Source organism: Sipha flava, unplaced genomic scaffold (genome assembly GCF_003268045.1).
Source record: "Sipha flava isolate LNK unplaced genomic scaffold, YSA_version1 202_pilon_pilon, whole genome shotgun sequence".
Classification (NCBI taxonomy): Eukaryota; Metazoa; Arthropoda; class Insecta; order Hemiptera; family Aphididae; genus Sipha; species Sipha flava.
Window position 1 is genome coordinate 1 of NW_020272797.1, and position 25,095 is coordinate 25,095.

A 25,095-nucleotide genomic window follows, 5' to 3' on the forward strand; every position below is an offset into this window, starting at 1 on the left:
AACAGAGTACGAGTGTTACGGAAATGAGAATGCTTAGATGGATGAGTAGAATGACAAGAGAAGATAAAATAAGGAACGAATATGTATGAGTAAGTATTGGTGTCAAGGCCGAGGTAAGGGGGGTCTAGCCGGGCCTATAGTCCCGGGGCCCAAACAATTTTAAGCCGATACACATTTTTTATCATACTAAAATGAGTAGTTAATAGACATAAATTTTTTATATCTATTATATTATATTATTTATATATCTATTAACCTATTAATTTTATAATGCAATTGACAATTTGTGAAATAGTTAAAAAAATGTATCGTTCTGCGAGCATAACGAGCGGCTTTATAAAGCATGTTTTGTCAAAATAGCCCATATAAAATTTCAGTCCCGGAGCCCAATAGATGCTTAATCCGGCCTTGATTGGTGTAGCGTCGATAGTCAACAAGACGAAAGAAAATAGATTGAGATGGAGTATAATGAGGCAAGAAGAAACAAAATGAGTAAGAGCGGTTATGAAAATGAACATTGAAGGGAAAAGAGAAAGAGAAAAACCAAAAAAGAGATGGTTGGATACGATTGAGAATTATTTGAGGGCTATTGATGTGTGCGTAGGGGATGTAGAAAATCGAGACAAAAAAGACGAGGGAGTAGAAAAATGAATGTACAGTAAATACGCCAGAGGGACATATCCCTTTTTTACCCCCTCTCAATAGACATCCTTGCATTCATAAGTAATATTTGAGTATGATTCTTGCTTCGTCCCTCTTAACGTAAGTTCACCAAGTGATGGGTAATGACTTGGGCTCGGAAGTTCTAGTAAATGCATATTTTTCTTGGTTCATTCTAGAACATCCAAAGTAAGATACAATTATGTTTCTCATTGCTCGGTTATCATACACAAAATATTAATTTTGCTAATTTAGGGTTTATAGTTCTATTTTCGAGTACATTTTCACATAATATTGGAAATAATCATATTTAGTTGATAATAATTGTATTTACTTGGTTATTTTTTAAAAATATTTGAATTATTGGAAATAAATAGACCTCATATTATTTTATGTTTTCATCGACAATTTAATGTATTAATAGTTAGTGACGTCATTGTTCCCATATTATATCATTGTATTAAATTATCAAACATTTTAATAATCCAGGATAATTTTCAAAGTAAATATGTGAAATAATTTAATAATAAGTACATTTTTATAAATATATTTAAGTAATTTAACATTTTCGTTAACAGTTTATTATTCAACTAGTCCAGACTATGTATATGAGCCCAAAAATTTTTTAAAATTACATTTTTTTTTTATAAATTTATAATTTTTGCATATTTTTTCATTTTTCGTTTTATTTATAGCGCATATTTTAAAGTTTTTAAGTGCATATTAAAGAGCTAAAAAGTTAAAAAGTAACATTTTTAGTGATACAACTTCTGAGCTCTGGTTATGACCTTAGAAAAAAATTTTCGTTTTGGCCAATTGGTTTTAGCATTCAATCCGAAGCTGATTATTAATACGATAACATTTTATGCATAACTGTATAGTAGTTGCCGATGCTTTAAACCTTAAAATGTACGTTGTGGTTGTTTATATATATGAGCAGTGGCGACGCGATGCAGATTTTTTTAAAAAATATTGATGAATATGCACATATATGTATACCCGAAAATTAAATGTATGCAAATAATAAACAAAAATATTATTACAAAAGATTACATCATATAAATGATTACAATTTACCATTGTTAACAAATTAAGTAATTATTAATCAATTATTTAAATTCAGAATTAACAACAAGAAATCATTTTTTTGAAATAAATACCAACACGAAGTTATAAAATATGATTTTAGATTTTTAAAAAGAAAGCTTTTACAGTTGTTGCGTAGCATAAATTTATACATAAAAAAAACTTTCTACATCACAAGTTATTATTAGCACATATTTAAAACAATATATGTCTTTAAACAGGGCCGTAGCAAGGGGGTGGCGAAAGATGCCTATGTCCCGGGCATAATTCCTGGGAGAGCGCAAAAATGAAAATCTTGTGTTTAATTTTAAAAATTACAACGGTCAATGTCGTATATTTTGTTTACAAAATCTTTAACATCCTTCATATTAATTAAAGCATTTATTGAAAATAATATCTAATAAACATAATATTTTTAAATTAAAAAATATATAAGGGTGTATTTTGAAGTTTCGTCCCGGGTACAATGTTTTGTTGCTACGGCACTATCTTTAGGTAAAAACTCCAAAATTCCTTATTTTTCGTTACTTATTTTTCCATATATTACGCCAAAAATGTTTTAATATTAGAATACCCTGGATTTTTAGACAATACTTGCGATAATTTAAGTTTAGCAAATGCTATGCCTATTCTGTCTTTTTTCAAATAGATGAAGTATTTAATGCTAAACAGAAATATTACGGATAAAAAATTACACCACTGTCACTAACTAATGATAGGAAAATACAGTCGTCGCCCATTTGTTGTAATATTTTCGGCCTGGTGTTTGTTATAGAAACAATTTTTTAACAAACATATTTTATTGCTCTTTGTAACAATTCCGGTTACAAGTTGTAGCTGTGAAAGAGCCTTTTCAAAATTAAGTTTGGTCAAAAATAAATTAAGGAGTCAGATGTCACAAGAACGTCTTGAGTGTTTATTATTGATATTTGTAGAGCAAGAAATGGCTATAAATTTAAATTTTGAAGATATCATTGAAGAATTTAAATCTTTAACTCCAGCCATACGTCGTCTTGAACTTTAATTTTCATATAGATATTAAGTGAAAATGTATATTCCTCATAAATATTATATTATAAGTAAATAAATAATTAATAAATGTTTGGTTATTTTGTATTTTTTTTTAAGGTAAATGGTTATGATTATACAATTAATAAAAAAAAATTATTTTAAATTAAACCATGCCAAATATTTATAATATTTTGTATAAGAAAACATTTTAGATGATGGCAAAAATATTAGTGGTAAATAGTAAAATAGGAATGCACCACCTACGAGTATTGTCTGCGCACGTCTATGTCGTATGCTATTATATGAACATAGGGCTGTCAGTAGGCCCCGGTAACGAAAATTAGTCGTTGAAATAACTTTAACAAGAGTAAAACTATAGATAATATAATGGATGCATATTTTATAGATCGTTAAAAATAAAAATATAAACATTTCAAAAATTAATTTTATGTATCAGTACACAATTAAAATTTTTTTATTTATTATTTATAAAATATGCATTTGTATGAAATTATACAGAAATATGCAATTCATTGTCATTTTTACTCCAATATGTAAAATATTCAAAAACAAAAATAATCTATAAGAGTCTATACAATGCAAAACTTTGGTATTTGTTATCAAAATTATTTTAGGTGAATTGTAGAAAAACATGAATTTGCATAAAAATTCGGACTCTATTCGTGACTAAAATGAGGTAGGTAGGAACGTATTTTAAGAGGGCGAGGGAGTACCAGGTTAGGTTAGGGAGTAACCTAACCAGGAAGTAACCTAATCCGAGCGGCCTACCGAGCGGTTTTGTAACCATAATCCATCATCCATTTTCATTCGTCAATCAAAATATTTTAATATTTTAAGATTTTGCAGAGCGACCACGCTGCGATATTTATTTTCATGATAATATTATTAAAAGTTAATCGCGTAAAATCTATAGTTAATAAATATTATCTCTTGAAAAATCGTATAAAACGTGTGTTGGGTGGCAATAAAACTTTACTTGGGGCGTCAAAACACCAAATACATCTCTGTAGGTAGGTAGGTTAGAATGTTTTTGTAGTGTTGCATGACAGAAAATGTTAATACATAATTTGCACTTTTGATATAAAATATAATTGTTTTATTTTTTTTGAACCCGTTAATTTAAATATTTACTCTAGATCTAGAACTTTGACTTGGGACGGGTACTTGACACACGTAATGCTTCATTAGAAAATAAACTTCACGCCGCCACTGTATACGATGATATAAATTTCTGAAAGAGGAAAACAAGACCACAAGTTTCATGATTGTTCGTTCAAGAAGAAAATTTAAATGTCGACTATTTGATTTCAGTATGTAGTTCATGTTTTATTTGTCTATATAGGCAAAGATGTTTACATAAAATTATATTATCTACAAACCTACGATTATACGAGTGCACAAAAAATAAATAGTCATATGGTACAAAACAATTTACACGTATACATATAATGTATAATATAAATAACAACATGTCCGTTTAAACTACAGCAGTATGGTATGGGTACCATCATTTATAAAAGGTAAACCGGGTTCATCGTCACTAAAGGGTTCCCGAGCGGATTCAGCATTTAAGAAAATTAAAAGAAAGTACTAAAACAAAACAAAAAGGAGTAAAAACCGAGGTGTGTGATTCGCTCGACACTAAACGAAATAACGTGATGACGATAAATCGGTATCGGTGCATTGGATGATATGGATGTACATAATGTATACGATCATGAAAATATATTTCTATAAAAACTGGTACCTAAAAACCGTGTCTCCCGCGAGGTGTACGAGAAAGCTTCGTCGATTGATTACGCACGAAGTACAAAAATCTATACAGTATATACAAAAGTGAATAGGTAGACGGAAAAAAACAATAATTTTTGGCATTAAAATTCATAAAGTTCCTTTCGGGGAATGATAAGACGCGGGGCGCCGGAATGCGCCGGAACACGAGGGTTTTAACAATGTACAATTATTGCACACGTACTGTAATTGTACATCCGTATCGTGTCGGGTGTTGCAAACGAAAAATAAAAAAACGGTTAAACCACGCGTCCCCCTCCCAATTACCACATGCGCACGGTACGACAATAATATTAATAATAATACAGTGATAATGAATGCAATAACATAATAATATATTGCAGTACGCATATGTTATGGGTGTTATGGTTAAAACGATAAAGTATTCATGCGGTTCAGTGCGTGTCCATCCAACCGGCCGGTATCACGTAGTCGGATATGGCGTACAGCATCCGCGGGTACCAGTGTATGCCGTCGGCTGGTTGGTCGGGGTAAGCGGTGGCAGCGGCGACCGCGGACGCCGGTGACGAATCGCGTAGCGGATGGCCCAGCCGCCAGACCAGGCCGTACAGGGACGTGCGGGCGGCGTCCAGGGCACGGGTCGGCAGGAACGCCAGGTGCGCCAGCCACTGGCTGTCGATCACGGCGTAACAGGACGCGATCACGTCGTCCACGACCACGGTGCCGTCGACCGTGAGCGGCGCGTACAAGCCGAACTGCTCGGTGCGCTGGATTCGGACCACGCGCTCCGTGCGCAGCCGAAGCGCGTCCCCGGCGCCGTCCACCGTCAGCAGCGTGTCGTTGACGCGCACCCGTTTCGCGAAAACCGGGTTGGCGTGCCGGATCTGCGACCGGTCCGACCTCTCCCACCGGAGCACCAGGTGCGTGGGCGTTGCCGTGATCGACTTGCCCGTGTCTGTCACCAGCGTCACGTACTCGGTGCGCGCCTTCTCGCTCCGGTCTAGGAACAGCAACACCTTGCTGGGTACGAGTAGCCCGTCGTCGGACAACGCCAGCACCGATTCGCCGACCCGCAGGTCCTTCATCAGCTTCTTCTCGCCCCCGCTCGTGGTCACCACACTGTCGCCCGGGAAACAACCCATGGTCCTCGTGTTGATTTTCGTCTCTGAAAAAACAAAAAGAAATCGAAAACGTTTAAATTAGAATTTTCCATAACCTACACGCATATTATTGTAATGTATGCTACGAAAATGGCTGATATCGTTTTAAAGTCATATATAAATAAATGCACGCTATAATTTCTCTTGGGGTAAATTTCGTTTATATATAGGCAATAGGCACGCTGAGAATAGCTATTCGTAGCCCATCAGTGGGATAATTGAGACCGATGGGAATCGATATTAAAAAAAGTTACAAAAAAAACTTAGAACTTATGATTCAGCAAGATTACCTATTGCTGATTATTATTTTAAATAAATATTGTTTTTTTAGTGTTTAATGTATGATTTATAGTTATTTTTTGTATCTTAATATTAGACCTTAATATTTTTAATAAGTTTTCAAAGATGATATTGTGTAAATTAGAAAAAAAATAAGTTCCCGTATTATGTGCTATACATGTTTGAACTACCAGAGCACTACTGTAGTTTTTTGGGGGAGGGAGAGGAATGAAAATAAATATAGCCCCTACCTTTGTGAGTTTTTATTCGTTCATCACAATATGATGCGAGTGCTTAACCTATAACGTCCGATTACAAGATGAGTGTAAACGGGTGTGTTGTGGTGCGGTATTTTGGCCACTTGTGAAACATATAATTCAATATAGGTACGCGATACACTAATAGCTCGATTGCTCGGTAAATTAGCAATTCAAACCAGTGAAAAAATAACCATACACACATAGTTCGCCGACACCCGCTGTTCGCTCAATGCAGTATATTAATCGCTATACTCATACATATATGAATACGTTTTGTATTATAATGTGTTGTTTACGGGGACGACTCGCTAGGAGAGATCGTAGCCGTTGATTTGTCTGGTTTTTAAACGCCATTAAAAAATAAAAAAAATAAAAACTAATAATAATAAAATTAACGATTCGGCGTGGTGGTGGTGGTGGTGATTGTGCTCTGTTTGTTTTTTTTTCTTTAATATCATCTTCGTTTCTCAACGCCGCCGTCGTGCGACCACGATAAATTAGTTAATGAGATAAAAAGGGCAATAATTCTTGTCTTTCTGTTCGCAGCGCGCACTCACAATATTGTTTAATGTATTATATCTAGTATCTACATACAACAACGACCACGCAGTGTCCACCGTCCAGGCGCGCGCGGTCTCCGTCGCCGCGGTGGCGGCGGACGACCATCACACTGCACCGCGTGCGTATCCGTGATCTAATCGCTGTTGGGACGCGGCCGCCGCTACGGGTGAAGAAGTATCTACTACCCATACAATACTATTATTACTAATAATAATAAAAAAAGAAAAATAATAGTAATAATATTCGAGTCCTCCGGAAAACCGGATTGCTGCCACCATCGGTCGAATTTCGGGGACATCGACGGAATCACAACATTAAATGCGTGTTATTCTATTATTATATCGTACAGGTATTCTTATGATCGTCCTACTGCGCGGCGGATAGTTCACGGCGGGCCAACACCGGAGTCATAAACATAAAACGGACACTAGATGCCCGTGACACACGGGGGCACGCATCACCGGATCGCGCGCGCTCGTGTTTAACTACGATATAAATACAACACCGATGAGAGGAGAGACATTTAAGTTTTATTTTTTATGCGTTTCCTCTTGTCGTCCACGTCCCGTCGTTCACCTATAACTACCATCCGTGTGTGTTTACGTGCACATATATACTACACTGCTCTTAAACAGGATGAAACTTTAATGATGTGGCTGTACGTACATATATCTGGGAAAATATGAGAAATACATTATGCAGTGTTTCATTCTTCTGAGATATTTTTCACGGGATATATACATAAAGGGGTGATTGACGAAGTATATTGTATTATTAATTACGAAAAATATTAGTTTATTCGATTGTATACCAAATAATCCTATGTGTGTCTTAGTTTCCAATAGTTAACACGAGTACGGATTACTTATATTTCTTAAGCCATACAAATCGATTCAAGTTAAAATATAACTCCTCTGTATAGCAAATATCCATGTTCACTGCAGAACGCTATTTCCAACGATCATCCGATCATCATTTTCATATGTATAATTTTCAATGTAACAACTAAGAATTAGCCGATGTTTTGAATCTTTCTCTGTATCCGATGTAAAAATATCGATAGGTCATCGGATTATTATTACATTATAAACCATAATATTTTTTATACAGAGATAACCATTTATAACAACATCGACTACTACCATACAGCTATTGATTAAAAAATATTCTATAACCGTTGGTAAAACCGACATCCGTAGGCTTAGTAAAAAAATGTTACTGCGGTTTTGATACTCAAAGGATTAACACATTTATACTGATCCCTTTAATGTCACCATTAACATTTCTACTGAAATAAATAAGTTTACATTTCCATTTGAAATGATCTTTAAAAATAATGACGGATTAGCATATTCCTCGAACGCGTATACTGTTCATTCAACTTGGCAGACCCTTACACTATTCCATTCTGTACAATATTTGATGTAATACTAATGTTATACCAAATTCGCGTTTGAACACTTTGGGTGAACGTGTAACGTACTTGATATTAACTCGAAGTTACAGTAGAAAAAAGTAATAAAAAATCAACTCATTATTATCTAAATAGCTGCGATAAGAGTAAGACCTGAACGCATATTACCGTTTCTGAGGAATGGATTTCATTTACGATTACGAGTACATGGTAACGACCAACGTGTACCATAGACGCGTGAGTGAAAATACCAATGGTTTCACATGCATAATTTTCATCGATTGTATCGTTGAGTGTGCTCCGGGCAAAGAATATAGCGTTACTTCACAAACATTCGAACGTTTCATTTGGGCACGTACTACTGCGTTATTAGTTTATTACGTCCATTGCTATACACATTTGTAGGTTCTTTTAAGGTTGCACGGTCCAGGTGCGTTCATATTGTATTATTCATCCGTTAACTTCAAGTAGAAAATCTCGAATTCCATAAATCAACGTTATTTTTCTCTTTTGTTAATACGTGTCTGCAGACGATTTCAGTATATTATTGCATTCAGTAATTATATAATATGAATATCAAGTGATAAATAGTGTTTACTTGGTTTTATTGCTATTTTAATTGTAAGGATAAAACGGTTTTTATTCATTTAGAGATACGTATCAAGTACATATATTAAACAAAAAAGCGTAGGTACTTTATTGTAACAGCTATTTGATTACACTGTAAAGCCGAAGAAATTATGTGTAAAATCCAATAAACAGTTACCTACTATATTTATCTTGAATAATGAATATCATTAATAAAATCTGTCGGAAATGCTGAACTTGATATGAATAACTAAAATTAGTAATAATTTTTATTTGTTTTTATTTTTCCAAAATTCAAATTTTGTCGAAGAATATACTTAACAGATAAAACAATAAATTAACGACACCGGCGATGGCATGCAGCAGCGCAGCGGAAACACGCGTATAATATTACCTAATTGTATATAATATAATATACAGCGGTGCAGTAATAGTCATTATGACGGAAAAAATCCAATTTAAATATTTCGTTTAGAATTCTCGGCGAGCTTATGTATTTATTTTTTCTGTAAAATTCAAAATAGTGTAAATATTTATCTTTTATACGTGGTTTTGAAAATATGTGGAACATTCAATAATAATAATAATAATAATAATAATAATAATAATAATAATAATAATAATAATAATAACGATAATAATGATGTATAAAAGGAATTCACAGTGCGGAATTTTGAATTGGAATTAGATTTGACGATTATGTGCCGGTGCATGTTGTCTGCATAGCGTGGTTGTGGAAGTCCACGAGAAAGAATATACGTCCCCGATTGTTATGTTATGTATTATACAGGGACATTCAAATTCAGCATTACGTTTGTAATGCTAAATTTGAGTGACCCGGCACAGAGGTAAATAGAGGGATTTTTGGATCTCGCATGACAGCTAAAATATTATATTTCTCTTTGAACAATTTTTTTAATATCATAAATGTTAAATCCTAACGAATTTCTTCACGATTGTTTTTTCTATTAATCTTTAATGAAAAATTAAAACGAATATTATGTGTATGCACGTACGTAGGTCCATGTTAGGCGTTTTACATGAACTGCTGCAGTCACATATTTTGAAAAATCCTATACGTATATATATATATATTAGGCCTCACCTAGACCCTGATGTGTACACACCATAAGTATATGTGTATAACATTATGTATACGAAATTGCATTGTATAATGCGAACTACGCGAAGTAGTAGTTATAATAGTCGTGTATGTGCGATCCGTGGTCGTTATACACGGGTGAGACGACGCGAACATACGTACGCGGTGGATAGGCTAACCTCATGGCTCCTATGCGTACCGGGCGCGCGCGAGGAGCCCGTACAATATTATAATAAGCGTGATAGCGCTTGTTATTATTATTATTATTATTACGCGCGTACCTCATAAACTTGTGGCAGATCGTGCACTGGCCACGGTGCTGTGATATGCTTGCGCCGTGTGTACATGCGTTGTGTATACGACGAAAAGGTTAATCGTATGCACCGCCGCCGTGTATACCTATATACGGTTGGTTTAACGAGTTGTGGGATTCTAGTTTTGGACAGGTCACGATCGCCTCTTATTTGATGTTTGGAAACAAATAATGGATAAAAAAAATAAAAAAAAAAAACATAGAGAGAAAGAATACAAATTATGCACCATCATCCCTTGTACGAGTTTGTTCGAATTTGCTTTACACTCACCGCACGAGTCGTGTTTACACAAACGTATACCGCGCTTCCAACTCGCGTCGTCGTCTTCGGTCGTCGTCGTCGTCGTCGTCGTGTATTTATAATGTGTACGTATACGTTTATATATACACAGCTATATATGCTCACGAACACACGCGGGGTTTGTATACATATACACGTGTGTATTATTTGTTCTCCGGTAAAAAGAAAAGAAAGAGAAAAAAGTGATTTCGTGTTATTCTTCTCCCCGTACGCATACATAATGTATATACAATAATACATCGCTCTCTTTCTCTCGCTCCCTCTATCTTTCTCACTCTATGTATATCGTGTACAGGAACGAGCATGATGTACCAGCAGACGGTCTCGTGAAAGAAAGAGAGGGACTTGCGGTCGCATGTGTGTAATCGGATCTTGGCGTGACAGCGCACACGAAAGCCGGACACCGATCCGCGCATAGTTGTGACCGAAAAAGATGAACGTACACGCGGTAGACGTGTTTTATACGCACGAAATGACGTCTAGATATGTGTTGGTCCGGGGCAAAGGTAAAGAAACAGCAGCAGCTCGGGCGTATTATAAAAGTGGCTGTTGCGAAACCCGACGGCCGAGATTTACAATAATATTGTATTTGTACACGCCGCGACGTACGACAATCGGGCGGCGACGACAACGATGACGGCCGCTGCGACGATTGCGTGTCTACATATGTACCCGATTGCCTATACGGTTGTGTTATGCGACGGTTACGCTGCGGGCTGTGAGACGTGTGAGAAAAACGCGCTCCGCACATATCGATTTCGCGCTGCACACTCGGATCCCGATGCATAACTAAATATTATATTGTGTTATGCCCGCGTGTACCGGTAGTTACGTGTATTATAACCTATAACGTAATATAGGTGTACTTGTGTGACAATATTATTATATACACTGGTGTATGTGTTCGCAGCCACCCAAGTTATCCACTCCAGGCGCGGATCCCCTGCGGTACCGCGACGGGCGATCCCTAGCTATTCCCGCAAAAACGACCCTATTCTCTTTTGAACTGATTTCTTTTACCGTTCGAACATCTATCTTAACGTCGAAACACTTCCAATCGAACCGAATTACAAATATTTTAAGCGAACGAAAATACAGTTTTTTCTTTTTAACTCGAAAACTCGCATTTATAGTAATAAATAACAAAGTAATGAGACCATTTGATTCTAAGATGATAAAGTCATTTTTCGATGCTGTTTCGGCAAGGTGGAATTAATTTGCTGAAAAGGATTATCCATTATGACAAAAATATCGTGACATTTATTAATTATACCATGTTCTCGGACAAAAGTCGTTCTTCATAACGGTATACATACAATATCTTAAACCCTGGGTGTCTTCCTCTTCTTTTTTTCACGGGACAATCAATATACGCTTCATACCAAAAACTAATATACCGAAATATTATAATGTTATAACATTGTTTCATTGCGTTCTAAAATGTTTAAATAAACTCTGAAGTAACCACAATATACCAATCTCCATACTTCGTCTCTCAAACTATAAATAAATATTCTAGTTTTATTATATTGATATTTTAATAACTAATTTTAATACATAGATGCAAATGGGGATTGAGTTACTTGAGTCACTTAGACCCACAAAATCACTATCAAATCTCCAACAATAATGCGGGCTTGTTTTTCTATATTATTCTATACTTAATATATATACGATAACAATATGTATAGAACGGCCTATTAAAGAAATCAAAGAAAAACATATCAAAAATAAAATAGACATAAAAGTGAATATTCTTTATAAGATTCGCTAACGATATTGCACTCTTAACCAATAATGAACACGATTTAAAAAAAGCACCAAGAAAGAAGGTGAAATGCTTCCAAAAAAATAATTTAATTATCAATTGGCTGAAAATCAAAGTTATGACATGTCAAAAATTAGACCATATCCGTAAAATTAATATCCAAGTAAGAAATCCACTGCTTGAACAAATAGAACATTTTTAATACTTAGACAGCTCAAATAACATAATAACAGCTCAGTTACATTATGGAAATAAGGTCCAGAATTACATAGGTAATGTCAGCTTTAGATTTCTAAGAAAAACCATTTTATGCTCCAATAGTATGAGTATTATGGTGAAGAAACGCTTCATAAAATTATACCGATGGAGTGTAACGTTTTAGAACTGAAAAATTTGAATATTAAGTAATACAGAGCAACGAATCCTCGAAAGCTTTGAAATGTGGTGTTGAAGAAGGATGCTGCAAATAAGTTGAACAGAACACCGTACCACCGAAAGCATAATCAGTATACTTATATATATATATTTTGTATAATATAGAGAGATATCTCAAATAACATCAACTTCGATGATACTGTTGATATATTTACGTAAACGTAACGGCGTATTATTTTAAAATAAAAGTATAATCATAAAATATAATGACTTTTATTTGATATGGCAAAGAACTTGAATTTTCCCAGCAATTCGGGCTATTGGTACCTGTACTTAGATATAATTTTCGTTATGATTTTAATCATTGTCTCAGCTCTAAAAACAAATTCTCATAAAATATATTAAAAAATACGTATTTAATTATTATTACTTATAATAAAGTACTTATATAAAAAATAAAAAAGATCAATAAATGGGCAAGGATAATAGATGCCTCATATATAATTTATTTATTTTTTGTGTTCTATAATCCATAAATATTTATGAAATATTTTTAGGCCTTACAAAAAAAAAATCATGTGATCTAGTTAAGACTGATTTAATACTGGTTTTATATTAACCTGCCAATTCTTACCGATCTTATACAATTCGTTATTTCAGTAAATTATAATTATTTCTATCGCAAATGATTTTTTAGTTATTAAAATAATATTCTATAGACTATAATAATAGTTGGATAGAAATGATAAAATTAATAAATCTTTAAACGTTACAAGAATTGTGATCAAAATTAAGTTCCAAATAAACTATAGCTAATATTTAATTGTTATTGCGAAAATAATTTTCATATGATTTCTTATCACCGCTATTTAATTCTGATACCCTTATACAAATTAAAGTTATTATAGATTAGATATAATTAAATCTATTACGTCCAATTTATTTTTGCAACTTTTTTGTTCACTACGTTCGTATTAAAATATAACAATCATGATTCATTTTGTTGATGTACATTTTATTGATATAACTTAAAATTGAAACTACTTAATATTGGCTAACGTTGACTAATTATAATAATTATATTTAACTAGTGATCAAATGAAAATAATCACGTGTCAATAAATTATTTATTTTTATTAAAACTTTCTAAACCATAAATCATAATATATTTAAATTAAAAATAAAAATTTTTTTATATAATATGTTGTTCATATATTTAAAATTATTATTATAATATAGTTTAATTCATACAAAAATGTATTGGTTATATATTAATATATATTTTATTAATAGGTTGCTTTGGTAGACTTAATGTGAATGTGTCGAGGTCTATAATTTGTTAAACATTGATGTTAACTATTAAGATTGCTTAATGTTATCTGTTATTGTTTAACATAATATAATATAGGACATCTATATCATTAATTCAGTGGTACATTCTTGGCTCCCTTCTACAATAATTTTTCACGTTAGTTGTTATAAATTGAGGGTGGGCCGTGAGTATAATACTATGTCATTGTTGTCAAGAATAAAAGATAATAGGTACATATGAATAGTGGCATAAATTAGGCCTATCTAAATATACGTGTGATGTATACGTATTACATTTACTATATAGTATTTAGATATTAAACGTGTACAAATATATGGCGTTATATATTATGTACATTTTTGTGATGCATAATTTTAATCTTCGATCGTTAGTACCTTTTTTAGTATTATCATTAATTGCATAGTAAGATCGATATTATATGCACCTCAATGATTTTCCTATTAAATCAATTATTATTCTGTTCTGAATGAGCTGCTTTAAAATATATGGTTGACTTAAAAATAAACATTTCTTAAATTGGTCACTCAGCAATGTTTTACATCAGGCAAATTGTACCTATTTGTAAACATATGTTCATTATAAAAGCAATATATTGTATTGTTGTGTAAACAAAATAATTTAATAATTGATAAGAAATAAAAAGTTGCATAATTTTAGTACATTTTTTTTAAATAATACAAATAAAATCATGGGAATTGTGAGATTTCTTGAAACCAATGACATATTTAACATAGGTGTTAGGAATTATTTTTTAACTATTGCAATCTTCGATATTATACACGCAACTAATTATTACATAATTACTAAGGAACGGATTTGAATGCAAATTGCATTTTTTTCTGAATGTCCGAAAACATTGGTTTCCAAGCAAACAGTTCATTTCATACATCAAAGAATTAAAAAATGTAACTTTTATTTTGCATTTTTTTGCATTTTTTTTGTATTTTTAAGACTTAAATGCATTTTTAGAGCATTTTTTGAAATTTTTAGTGCATTTTGTGGTTTTTAAGTCATTTTTTCAACATTTTTTCCACATTCTTTCTAAAAAAAATTAAAATACCTAAATATGTATTATGTTACGAAATTACGAAATTATTGTTGACACGTGTAGACACAAATTTCAAATATTTTGGAAGGAAAAGCAACATCTCGAAATAGTACAATATCTGAAAAACTAACTGTTGATGATATGGCTCATATGAAGTTTGCACCTATGACGTCAGTTGACGTGGAACGAAGTTTCTCGAGATACAAAACAATACTGGCCGATAACCGTCGAAGATTTCTGTTTGACAATATTAAGCAGCACCTGATTATACGAGTACAATGCTATGAAACAAAAGGTAAAAGTATAACGAATATGCCTATCTAAATGGTATACTTATTAATTTTTTTATTTTTAAGGGTAAAAAGAAGATAGTATGACATATATCAAGATAATTGAAAGTTAATTAATTAAGGTTGTATTGTATTTAAATATTTTTTTATTTTTTATTAGATTTTTCATAATTATGTGTTTTTTTATAAGTTTTAAATTCAAAATTTTGTTTTTATTGAATATAAACCCATTTTTAAAATTTTTCAGGGCATTTTTTTAGTGCATTTTTGATGTTAAAGCATTTTTTTAAGGCATTAAATCGTATTTTTTTAAGGCATTTTTCCTGTTTTTTAGAGCATTTAAATCCGTTCCCTTATAATTACATATATATATATATATATACATACAGTGACGGATACATACAGTGACGGTGCTAGAGTTTGCGAGGCCCTGGGCAAAATAAATGTTGGGTCTTATAATTTATATTAATAAAATATTTGAAGTTCAGTTAAATCAGAATCGCGGGGCCTTAATTATAATATAAGGCACGAGGCCCTGGGAAACTGCCCCTATTACCCACCCCCTCACGCCGTCCCTGTATATATATATATCTTATATTATTGCACTTAAAGCACTTTATTATATATAGTTACATTTCTTTGATATCCGATTAAAAATATAGATCTGTAAAGCGATTGACGCAAACCCAATACAAGTGACACAACGTCCGTAACTTTCATTATAATTATTCGCAATCCGTTATTCAATTACTGGAAACATTTTTTTATTTCCTTTTTAATTTAAAATTAATTAAATCGTGTAGAGTAACCGTTTAATATAATTTAGGATAACGTGTATACCGATCACTAATTATACACGTGCATACTGGTATTGGTATACGAATGGCAAATAACGTGGAACGTCCACTTTATAACACGTTTGGGATTACACTAATTGTTTTTATTGCTCTAAAACATATTTCTCAACTCGTGTTATAAATATATATGCAAATAGGTTTAAAAAACGCGTGTTATCATTAGACTCAACCTTGTTACTGAATAATACGATATCGCTTTAAAAAGCGGTACAAGAACAAAATCAAATGTTACGATTGACTAAACTGTCGTATGTAACCGTATTTAAACACATACGGCGAAAAATAATGCAAATATATGCATTTTACAATTTACTTTTTATTAAACGAAAAAAAAACCAATACCACTAATTTTCAACTACCACCACGCATGCCGCAGCGAAATGTTATTGTAAATAACGCATACCTGAGATATGAAATATAAAACCATATTATACCTATATAACAATGCATGTAATATTATAGATTACATTTAAAACTATATTATGGGTAATAATTGTACCCTTGACGGATTTATACAGCAACTAGTTTTCCGTAATCTTTTATTTTTATACGCGTACAAAGTTCCTTACAATTTTCATCGCAGGTACTGGTACGCGTTACTATACTGCATTGAAGTAAGATAAAAAAAAATTATGTTAATTTTTGATTACAACTGATCGATCGTTATTATTTCAAATAATTTCATGAACAATTTTCTTCTTGTACGTGCATTGAAAAATTAAAAACTATACTAGATTCTCAGTGTTTTCAAGGTAACTTTTACGTGTTCATCTGGTCAGGCGACTCGATATTGTATATTACAGACATGAGCTTAATTTACAACAACAGTACTAATAACAATAATAATGCGAAGCGAACCGTGCGAACCGGACGTCCTCCTTTTCCACCCGGAGATCGTCACGTCACCGTGGAGACACCGATGCCGACGCCGCCGGAGCCGATTGCGGCGGCAGAGCGTGTATGCGTGTGCATGATGGATAGCCGACGCCCGCGATGCATGTGGGCACTAGCGGCGAGCGATAATTAATGAGACCCGTCCGCGCCGGCGTGAAAACGATACGCGGCCCTTTTGTCGGACTAACGGAAAATAATATGACGCGCCCGTTGAAAGACTAACCGGCCGGAGAGACTTGTTGACCGAACAACGACGACGACGATGACGACCACTGCGCAGAGTGTTTATACGCGCGCACAGGTATACATAGGTATTATTATTATTATTATTATTATTATAATGTTTATATACGACGCCGTGTCTACGACCGGCCACGAACGGTCGGAAACAATAATTTCCGAATATTTTAACACGCACGCATGTACTCGTCGCCGCCGCCGACGCTTACAAAACGTTTTTATTTACTTGTTTGCTCGGAGCAAACATTTTTCCATCTCTTTCTCTCGACCACCCTTCTAAACAAGAAGACGATTTCACCGGAAAATCCCTTTGCGGCCGTTTTTTTCTTTTTGTTTGTACGGATTTTATGTACGTACGCAACTCCGTCGTCATCGTCGTTGTGTCGTTCACACGGTCACCCGGCGCGCGCGCGCGAGCATATACACACAACACGCGTGTACGTGTTCACACACACACAAATAATACATAAATACACTTGTACTGATATTATATATGTTTATATATATGTATATGTACATGTATGATACAAAATGTATATTATTATTGTACGTGTTCCGCGTTTACGACACAACGTATGGTTTTCTCACACGCTCATTCAGAAATTCAGCTAAACAAACTACTACCCGAACCAAATGATGTACTTGTAACAGTGATGTACTTGCACTTTAGTGTATAGATTATATTTATGTGGATGAAAAAAAAATCATTTCAAATAGTACCTATACATATTCGTACATTAATAGTTCTTTTGAATAGTGCAGTGTACATATTTGGACTCTTATGCAAGCGTAAGATAGTTTTATTCATTTACATTTGTATATAGATACATATAATAAATACTAATACATTTTCTCGGCGTTAAAAAGTCAAATATATTTTACTGACACTTAAAATATATCGAAAATAAGCCCGAACTATTCGTATTATATTTTGTTTGATATGATATAGAACTTATCTACTTTATCAAAAAATAAATAACTTAGAAATCATTATACTAAACATAGTAAAATATGTAAATTTATTCAGAGGATTAATGATTATCATTAAGAAAAACAGTTAAACAGTTAAAAAATACCTAAAATAATTTTTTATTCTGAAAAGAAGCGAATAATTTTATAATTTATTTAATTTTTTTTTTATACTCCGATACTTGCGTAATGTACAATGTTTAATTTATACATTCAATATTGATCACTCGAGTCGATTCGTAAAATATATGACCACCAATTAGTTATAAATTATATCGATATTAAATGTTGAAAGCGTATTTAAAACATATAAATCGCTTATATATTATTGCTAATAAGAAACGATTATCTATACACCACTGGTTTTCGATACTTTTTATCAGTAAAATTAATTTCTGCTGTTTAAACATTTTGTCGTGTGTAAATATAATTTTGATCACAACACGAAGTATATAATAACGATGAAATTAGCGTTCCTACGTGTAGCTCAGATAATATCGATCAGATATTGGAAAATATGTTGATACACGCCGCGGATACCTTTACACTGTACATTATACGTACATGGCGTCGCACGTTATTATTCGAACCGACGACCACAAATACGCATTGTCTAGTGGTACATATAGGTGTATACATGGGAACAGGGAATACACCATAACCGCAAAGATTACCCGTGCCCCTTAACCGGTACCATATTGTAATAATTGTAATACGATTGCGTGTACATAATATTATGTATCTGAACAGCGTTCGTGACTCACCTGATTTGCAAGAGCAGTGTATGTACCGACGGTTGTAATTGACCCAATCGAATCCGGCTTCTACCGCCAGCCGAGCCAACATGCCGTACTTGGCCTTGTCCCTGTCTGACGTGGTGATGTCCACCGCTCGGCCCTCGTTGTGCAAGCTGCTACCGGCCCGGTCCACCCATCCGTCGATCACCCGCAGCCGGACGTTCGGCCACAAGTTCATCACGCTGATGGCCAACGTGTTGAGTTTCTCCTTACACCTCTGGAAACATGAAAACGAAATAAATTTAATACCTGTATAAGTGTCTACGAACACTATTATGCTCGTGTTTTTTCAGCTAAATTATATTTAGCCAGTAGCATAGATACAATTCTTTTCTGGTGGGGGGGGGGGGGGGTGTTTAAGTGTAAGTTTTTAAGTGTTCGTAGTATATCTTAAAACGAGATCATATATAATATTACATTTAAAATAGTGTTATTATGTCCCGTATTAATAAAAATTATTTTGTTATTCAATTTTTAATATATACCTAATCATAGTAAAATCAAAATATTTTACTATAATATATAAATATTAATAAATAATAATCAAATATCATTAAAAAAAAATCTGTGGGGGGGGTGGAAACCCCTTACACCCTCCCCGTAACTACGCCACTGTATTTAGCAGTGTTTTACTGGTTAACAATAATATTCCAAATAATTATATCTATCAAATGCATAAGCGATATATTTGCAGCTTATTTAACCGAATAAATAAAATGATAAAATCGAAATAAATCAGCAGAAATGTCTAAAAAAAAATGGATTCAGTGACTTTCAATAGAACGTCTTCGAATCGTGATAGTATACGATTTGTTGTACCAAACGAAACCTAAATGGTGTACACTAACAGAACACATAATTTATATAAGTATAGAATTGATTAGTCTCTATTGTCTTTTGCATCGATTGTTGCAGCGAATGAAGTTTTCGGAATAGTGTGTTGGTACTGTACAATATAAGTACGATTAGTCATTCAGCCAGCATAAGACAATGAGTATCCAAAAACAAATTATGCGCAAATATATGTAAATAAATATATTTATACCCGAGTAGTTATCGAAATTTAATAAAATCGGAGAAAAAATAAACGGCTATCATTACGATACAGCTTTGCTTGTCGTCGTAATTTCCCACAAGAATGCGTGTATGTGTACACCATTTTCACACCACGGCTTAACAGTCACCGGCGACTAGTTTTTTTTTCATTCTCTCCTAATGACGGCAACCAGTTAAACGGAATTATGCGCGCGCAAGTTATTGGACGACTCGCATTCTGGTTATGCCTGTTTAAGCGTGCGCCCGGCCGGCATATAACTTATACACACGTCCGTTTGGATCTTCTGAGAATCGTTATTTAAGATAACCAACGACAAATTAACCCACCAGCAGCAGCAGCAATAGCCACTGCGTGAAAAATTGCACTAATTTGCTCATGAACGTTTATTCAACAAGAACTTATCGTGTATACAACATAGTGCTACGGATCGATTGAAATACGTATTTCGTATAAAAACTTTTGAAATTCAACATTTTTAAGGAAATACCTGAGGACGTGACCCAGTGGTTGGGTACAGCGGCCGACTGTAACGTTCTGTTCGGGTATGTTTGGAAGGGGATTAAACATCATATGCGCATTCACGTTTCGTATATTGACCTGGGAGAAAACGTCGACTAATGCGTATATGTGCGTTGAGTGAATATCTTTTATAGACAATTTAATTGCGTTCATTTTAAATTGTTTATATCTTAAACCTGCAATTTTAGTGTTCGATATTGAACATTTTAGACGAATTGTACATTGTTAAGTATTTTTTATTCGTATATTAAGTATATAAAAATTAATCTAAATAAATTATTAAATCAAATAATAACCCAATGATCAATTTTTTTACTTTAGTTTTACTTTTTCCCTTCTTATTTTCCTTCTGAGTATTACATATGAAATTCTAAGAAGCCTAAACTCCGAAGCAAGTTTCACTTCCAACGCGCGTACTTGCAACACACACATTTTTTTCCTACTGAAATGTACTGCATAGACACGATTTATGGTACAATCGATCGGATCTGAATTTATAAAATACATGAGTCATGAATAAGTGTATTTTTGTTATAACAATCATTTTGTTTACGTTTAATTTGCGTGTTTTTTTTACTGCAATCAATCATTGATAAGAAATTGCTAATAAATATGTAAACATGTGTTATAGTTGAATATTGTGCAACTTATAATTACAAAAGATTAAAAATCATTATATATATAATAAATAACATAAGACAAATAAAACACAATCAAATTTATGAAATGTCTCTACTTAATACGTTACATAATATTTTAGTACACTGACATTTTTGTATAAAAAGTTATTAGAATATTCATATCGAATAGTGACTAGACTTATGGTTATATCGATAAATACATTTATTTTGCTGGTTTCCAGTTTTAAAATTACTTCTGTAATTATATCATTAAAATAGGTTAAAGCTATTAAAAATATTTTGTTAGAAAAATATTTGGGCTATTGGTTTATTGGTATTGTTTTAACTTAAAACTTGGTAAGTCAGATGTATTAAGTTAATGTTATACGCAATAACATAATAAATATAATTTTTTTGGTGTTGTGATTTATTTATATATAATTGACATCGTATTAAAAAATTATTGCGTATGCCGAATAGCCACGCATTTATAAAAGCCATCAACAGTAACTAGATAGTCATTATTATTCGCAGTGGCGTAAAGTGGCGTAATAGATAGTATTGTAAAGATTCTATTAATACGATACAGAATGCAGGTAAGTGGTTCCATAAATACGAAATAAGAAAATTTAATTGAATGGCCAAATTAGCACGTTCATTTTTTCATAGAACTTGAACAACGCGAACGTATTCACTTTTTAAAAAAAAGTTGAACATTAACGTGAACGAATTCAATTTTTAAGTGAACTTTCTGAACAATGGTTATAATCGTAGATAACAAAGAAAAATACGGTACTTATAATTATAATAAATATTCTGTGCTAATATGTAGTTTATTTTTACTATACTTCATAATTTACAGTGATTCTTTAGTTTGAGCTGCGTATTGATTGAAATATTTTAAATTTTTAGATTAGTGAACGTTTTGATATTAATATGTCAAAATCAAATGTACGGATTTTGCTGCCCCCCCCACTAAAAATGATTTCAAATATGCCACTGATTATTCGAAATTATATTTGATTCCAAGTTCGGAAATATCTGATTTTGCAATAATTTAACGTCCAACGATGGAATTTTGTGCATGGATATAATAAAAGTTTGTAAGCAACGCCATAATTTCACTTTGTTAGAGTATGTTATCAATATTATATGATTACAGTGTTGAACGGTCCATCCAAAATCCATGTACGGTGGTGAGATAAAACAAATACTCAACAAAAAACCATATAATATTCCAAATTCTCCAGTCATATAAACCGTTCATTTCCATTCAAGGCGCAGAAAACTTATCAGAAAATCGCCCAACGGTTAAAAATACATTGAAGCAAGAATCTATTAAATGTCACTTGACAGTGTCCATCCTCATATTATACTCACATTAAGTAAATATTTTCCCAATCACATATGTTTATTGCACGTTATATACGCAACAGATTGTAAATTGTATTGTAAGGAAAAAAAATCCCAATAAAATATGCACACGATGACGATCATTGTGAAATGTGATATGGCGGCACACCACCGTGAAAATTCGAAAACCAATCGCGTCGAAAGATCGCTATCGACCACAAACTCGACCGCGCATGGGATCGTTCGCGGGTTCGCGTTTTCACATCACCGCGGATTTTGTCTGTGCACGTGTTTCTATCAACTTCTAATGTCTATTGACATATTCTAACATCTATTGATGTGCGAGACGTTGTACAGCGCAACGGAAAATCGTATTCACACCGCCATTGCCGGTTATGCTGTGTGCTACTGTACTTAATCAGTGTCGCATCAAAACATGGGTCCAAAGGGCCCAGGCCGGAGGCCTCAGGATTTCACAAAAATTACATTATATTTATTAAATATCATAATTTTATATTACTTTTCTTTTTTTTTTTTTTTTGAAAATTTAGAAATCAAGTTTATAAATAGCTCATAACAATAATTGATATGTTAAAAAATATATGTACCATAATTTATGCCTCTAAAGGCCTCCTATTTAAATATATATATATAAGGCCCTAGGGTTTCACATACCCTGAAAACGGCTGTGTACGTAATATGTATGGGCCATAGACGACCATAGAGCGTTGAAACAACAGCGATAGACGTGTAGCGGAAAACAAAAGATGAGACATCGGCGCACACGGGGGTGCCGAGGTGGCACCGTTGGGCGGGGCCCGGAGATCACCGCGGGCGAAACATGTATGTGGTGTCGGTGGTACGACGGTATATACGCGCGGCGGCGAGGTCAAAAGCGGCAGAGAGAAAACCAAGAATGTCGTGGCCGCCGCCGCGTTGGGCGCGGGCAACAAACGGGGCTATACACGCCGCCGCGCTATTATATACCTACATAATACGAGAGCGGACCATGTATTACACATATTATATACGTGTGTATACACGATACATAGTGTAATATAGAAAATAAGAATGAAAATAATAATAATAATAATAAATAGACGGCTGTGACTATGACTATAATATGACGAGGACGGAGACGAAGAAGAAAACGCGTTGAAGGAGGGGAAAAACCGAATTCGCCGTCGTCGCCGTCGCCGCAGTCTACTTGGTGAATGCGTTACGGACGTTATGTACGGTGCACGTCGGTATTTCCCTCTACCCGTCCCTCGCCCCACCACCCCGCCCCCGCTTAATATACCCAATTGCCGACCCAGCAGCAGCCATTTTGTTCGGGACCTGCATTCCGAAAAGCATTGTCTTAAATAATAATAATAATAATAATAATAAAGAACGGGCACCGCGGGGTGAGCTGCGGCTGACGCGTATACATGTACGAGATTACGATCTGCTCGGTGCGCATACACGTGTACGTACAAATATACATTTGTGTACCTATGTCTGTAAATGTATGCGTGTGACTAAACGATATCCGTCGAACGCCGTCGATGACGTACAGAGCAAAGGACCCCGGAAAAATAGCGGCTGCCGGGTAGACCGCTTTATGGCGGAGGGGCAGGGGAACCGCTGTTGGTGTCCGTCTGTGGGGACGGCGGCGGCGGCAGGCGCCTCTCGCGGTTTATTTTGACAAGCAATTTGATATAATGGGCATTCTGAACGCACCGCGCGCGTGAACACTCGCTGCACACAAACGTACTACGCGCGTACGTATATGCCGTGTAAGCGGCGCGGGACACAATGAATCGTCCGCCGCTGCGGACTCGCGTCGAGCCACGCACCACCCGTGTGCACCGCGTGTTTATGCGTTGGCTTGTTAGTCTTTTGACTTTACACCTTGCCCGTCGGGATCGGACAGGTGGTGGCGGTGGCGGCAAACGCATACTACTAGGGTGGTTTTTTTTTTTATTATTACAGATATACGTATTTTTGTCAAATTATTATTTTGACGTAAAATAAACCGATGATTTAGCACATCCCTTTGTCCGGGCGCGAGACCTAACTCGACGGCGTGCGGTTGTATTTCGTTCGCGAGCGTATACATATACGTTATGTTTGAGTTAGAAGAAACCGCTAATTTCAACGGTCGTGTCGAAAATATTTTTCAGGCCATTTCTTTTGCGACTATTATGCTTTTTACGTACCCACTACTACCCACACGAATACATATATATTCATAAATGGCAAAGTTTGTTTTTATTTTATTTTAGCAACACTGAATATTTCAAACATCACCATCACACTTTGCATAGAAGTTAATAACTTATAAGCCTTGTACCTATATTGTATCATTATTACATATAAATAACATGTAGGTACACTGTGAGTCACAATATTTTTCGTCGACATGACTTGCAATTAAACGTTACAAGTCTTTAGAATGAAATATGTGTAACTCGCGTTAAGCAAT

At 34.1% G+C, this 25,095-nt stretch overlaps 1 protein-coding gene and 1 long non-coding RNA gene across 2 annotated transcripts in view; one reads left to right on the forward strand and one right to left on the reverse strand.

Moving 5' to 3' along the window:
• Positions 1-4,083: 4,083 nt before the first annotated feature.
• LOC112682307 (desert hedgehog protein) overlaps positions 4,084-25,095 on the reverse strand; it is a 40,387-nt gene continuing 19,375 nt past the window's right edge. Inside the window, exons 3-4 of the mRNA XM_025552850.1 lie at positions 19,047-19,296; positions 4,084-5,695 (exon numbers count right to left, since the gene is read on the reverse strand). Of these exons, the coding sequence (XP_025408635.1) occupies positions 4,965-5,695; positions 19,047-19,296 (981 nt within the window). The 3' untranslated portion in view covers positions 4,084-4,964. The remainder of the gene's footprint in view (positions 5,696-19,046; positions 19,297-25,095) is intronic.
• On the forward strand, positions 21,813-23,085 carry LOC112682309. The gene is made up of 4 exons (XR_003148503.1): positions 21,813-21,871; positions 21,945-22,067; positions 22,188-22,378; positions 22,438-23,085. It is a non-coding gene; the product is annotated as an uncharacterized LOC112682309 (long non-coding RNA).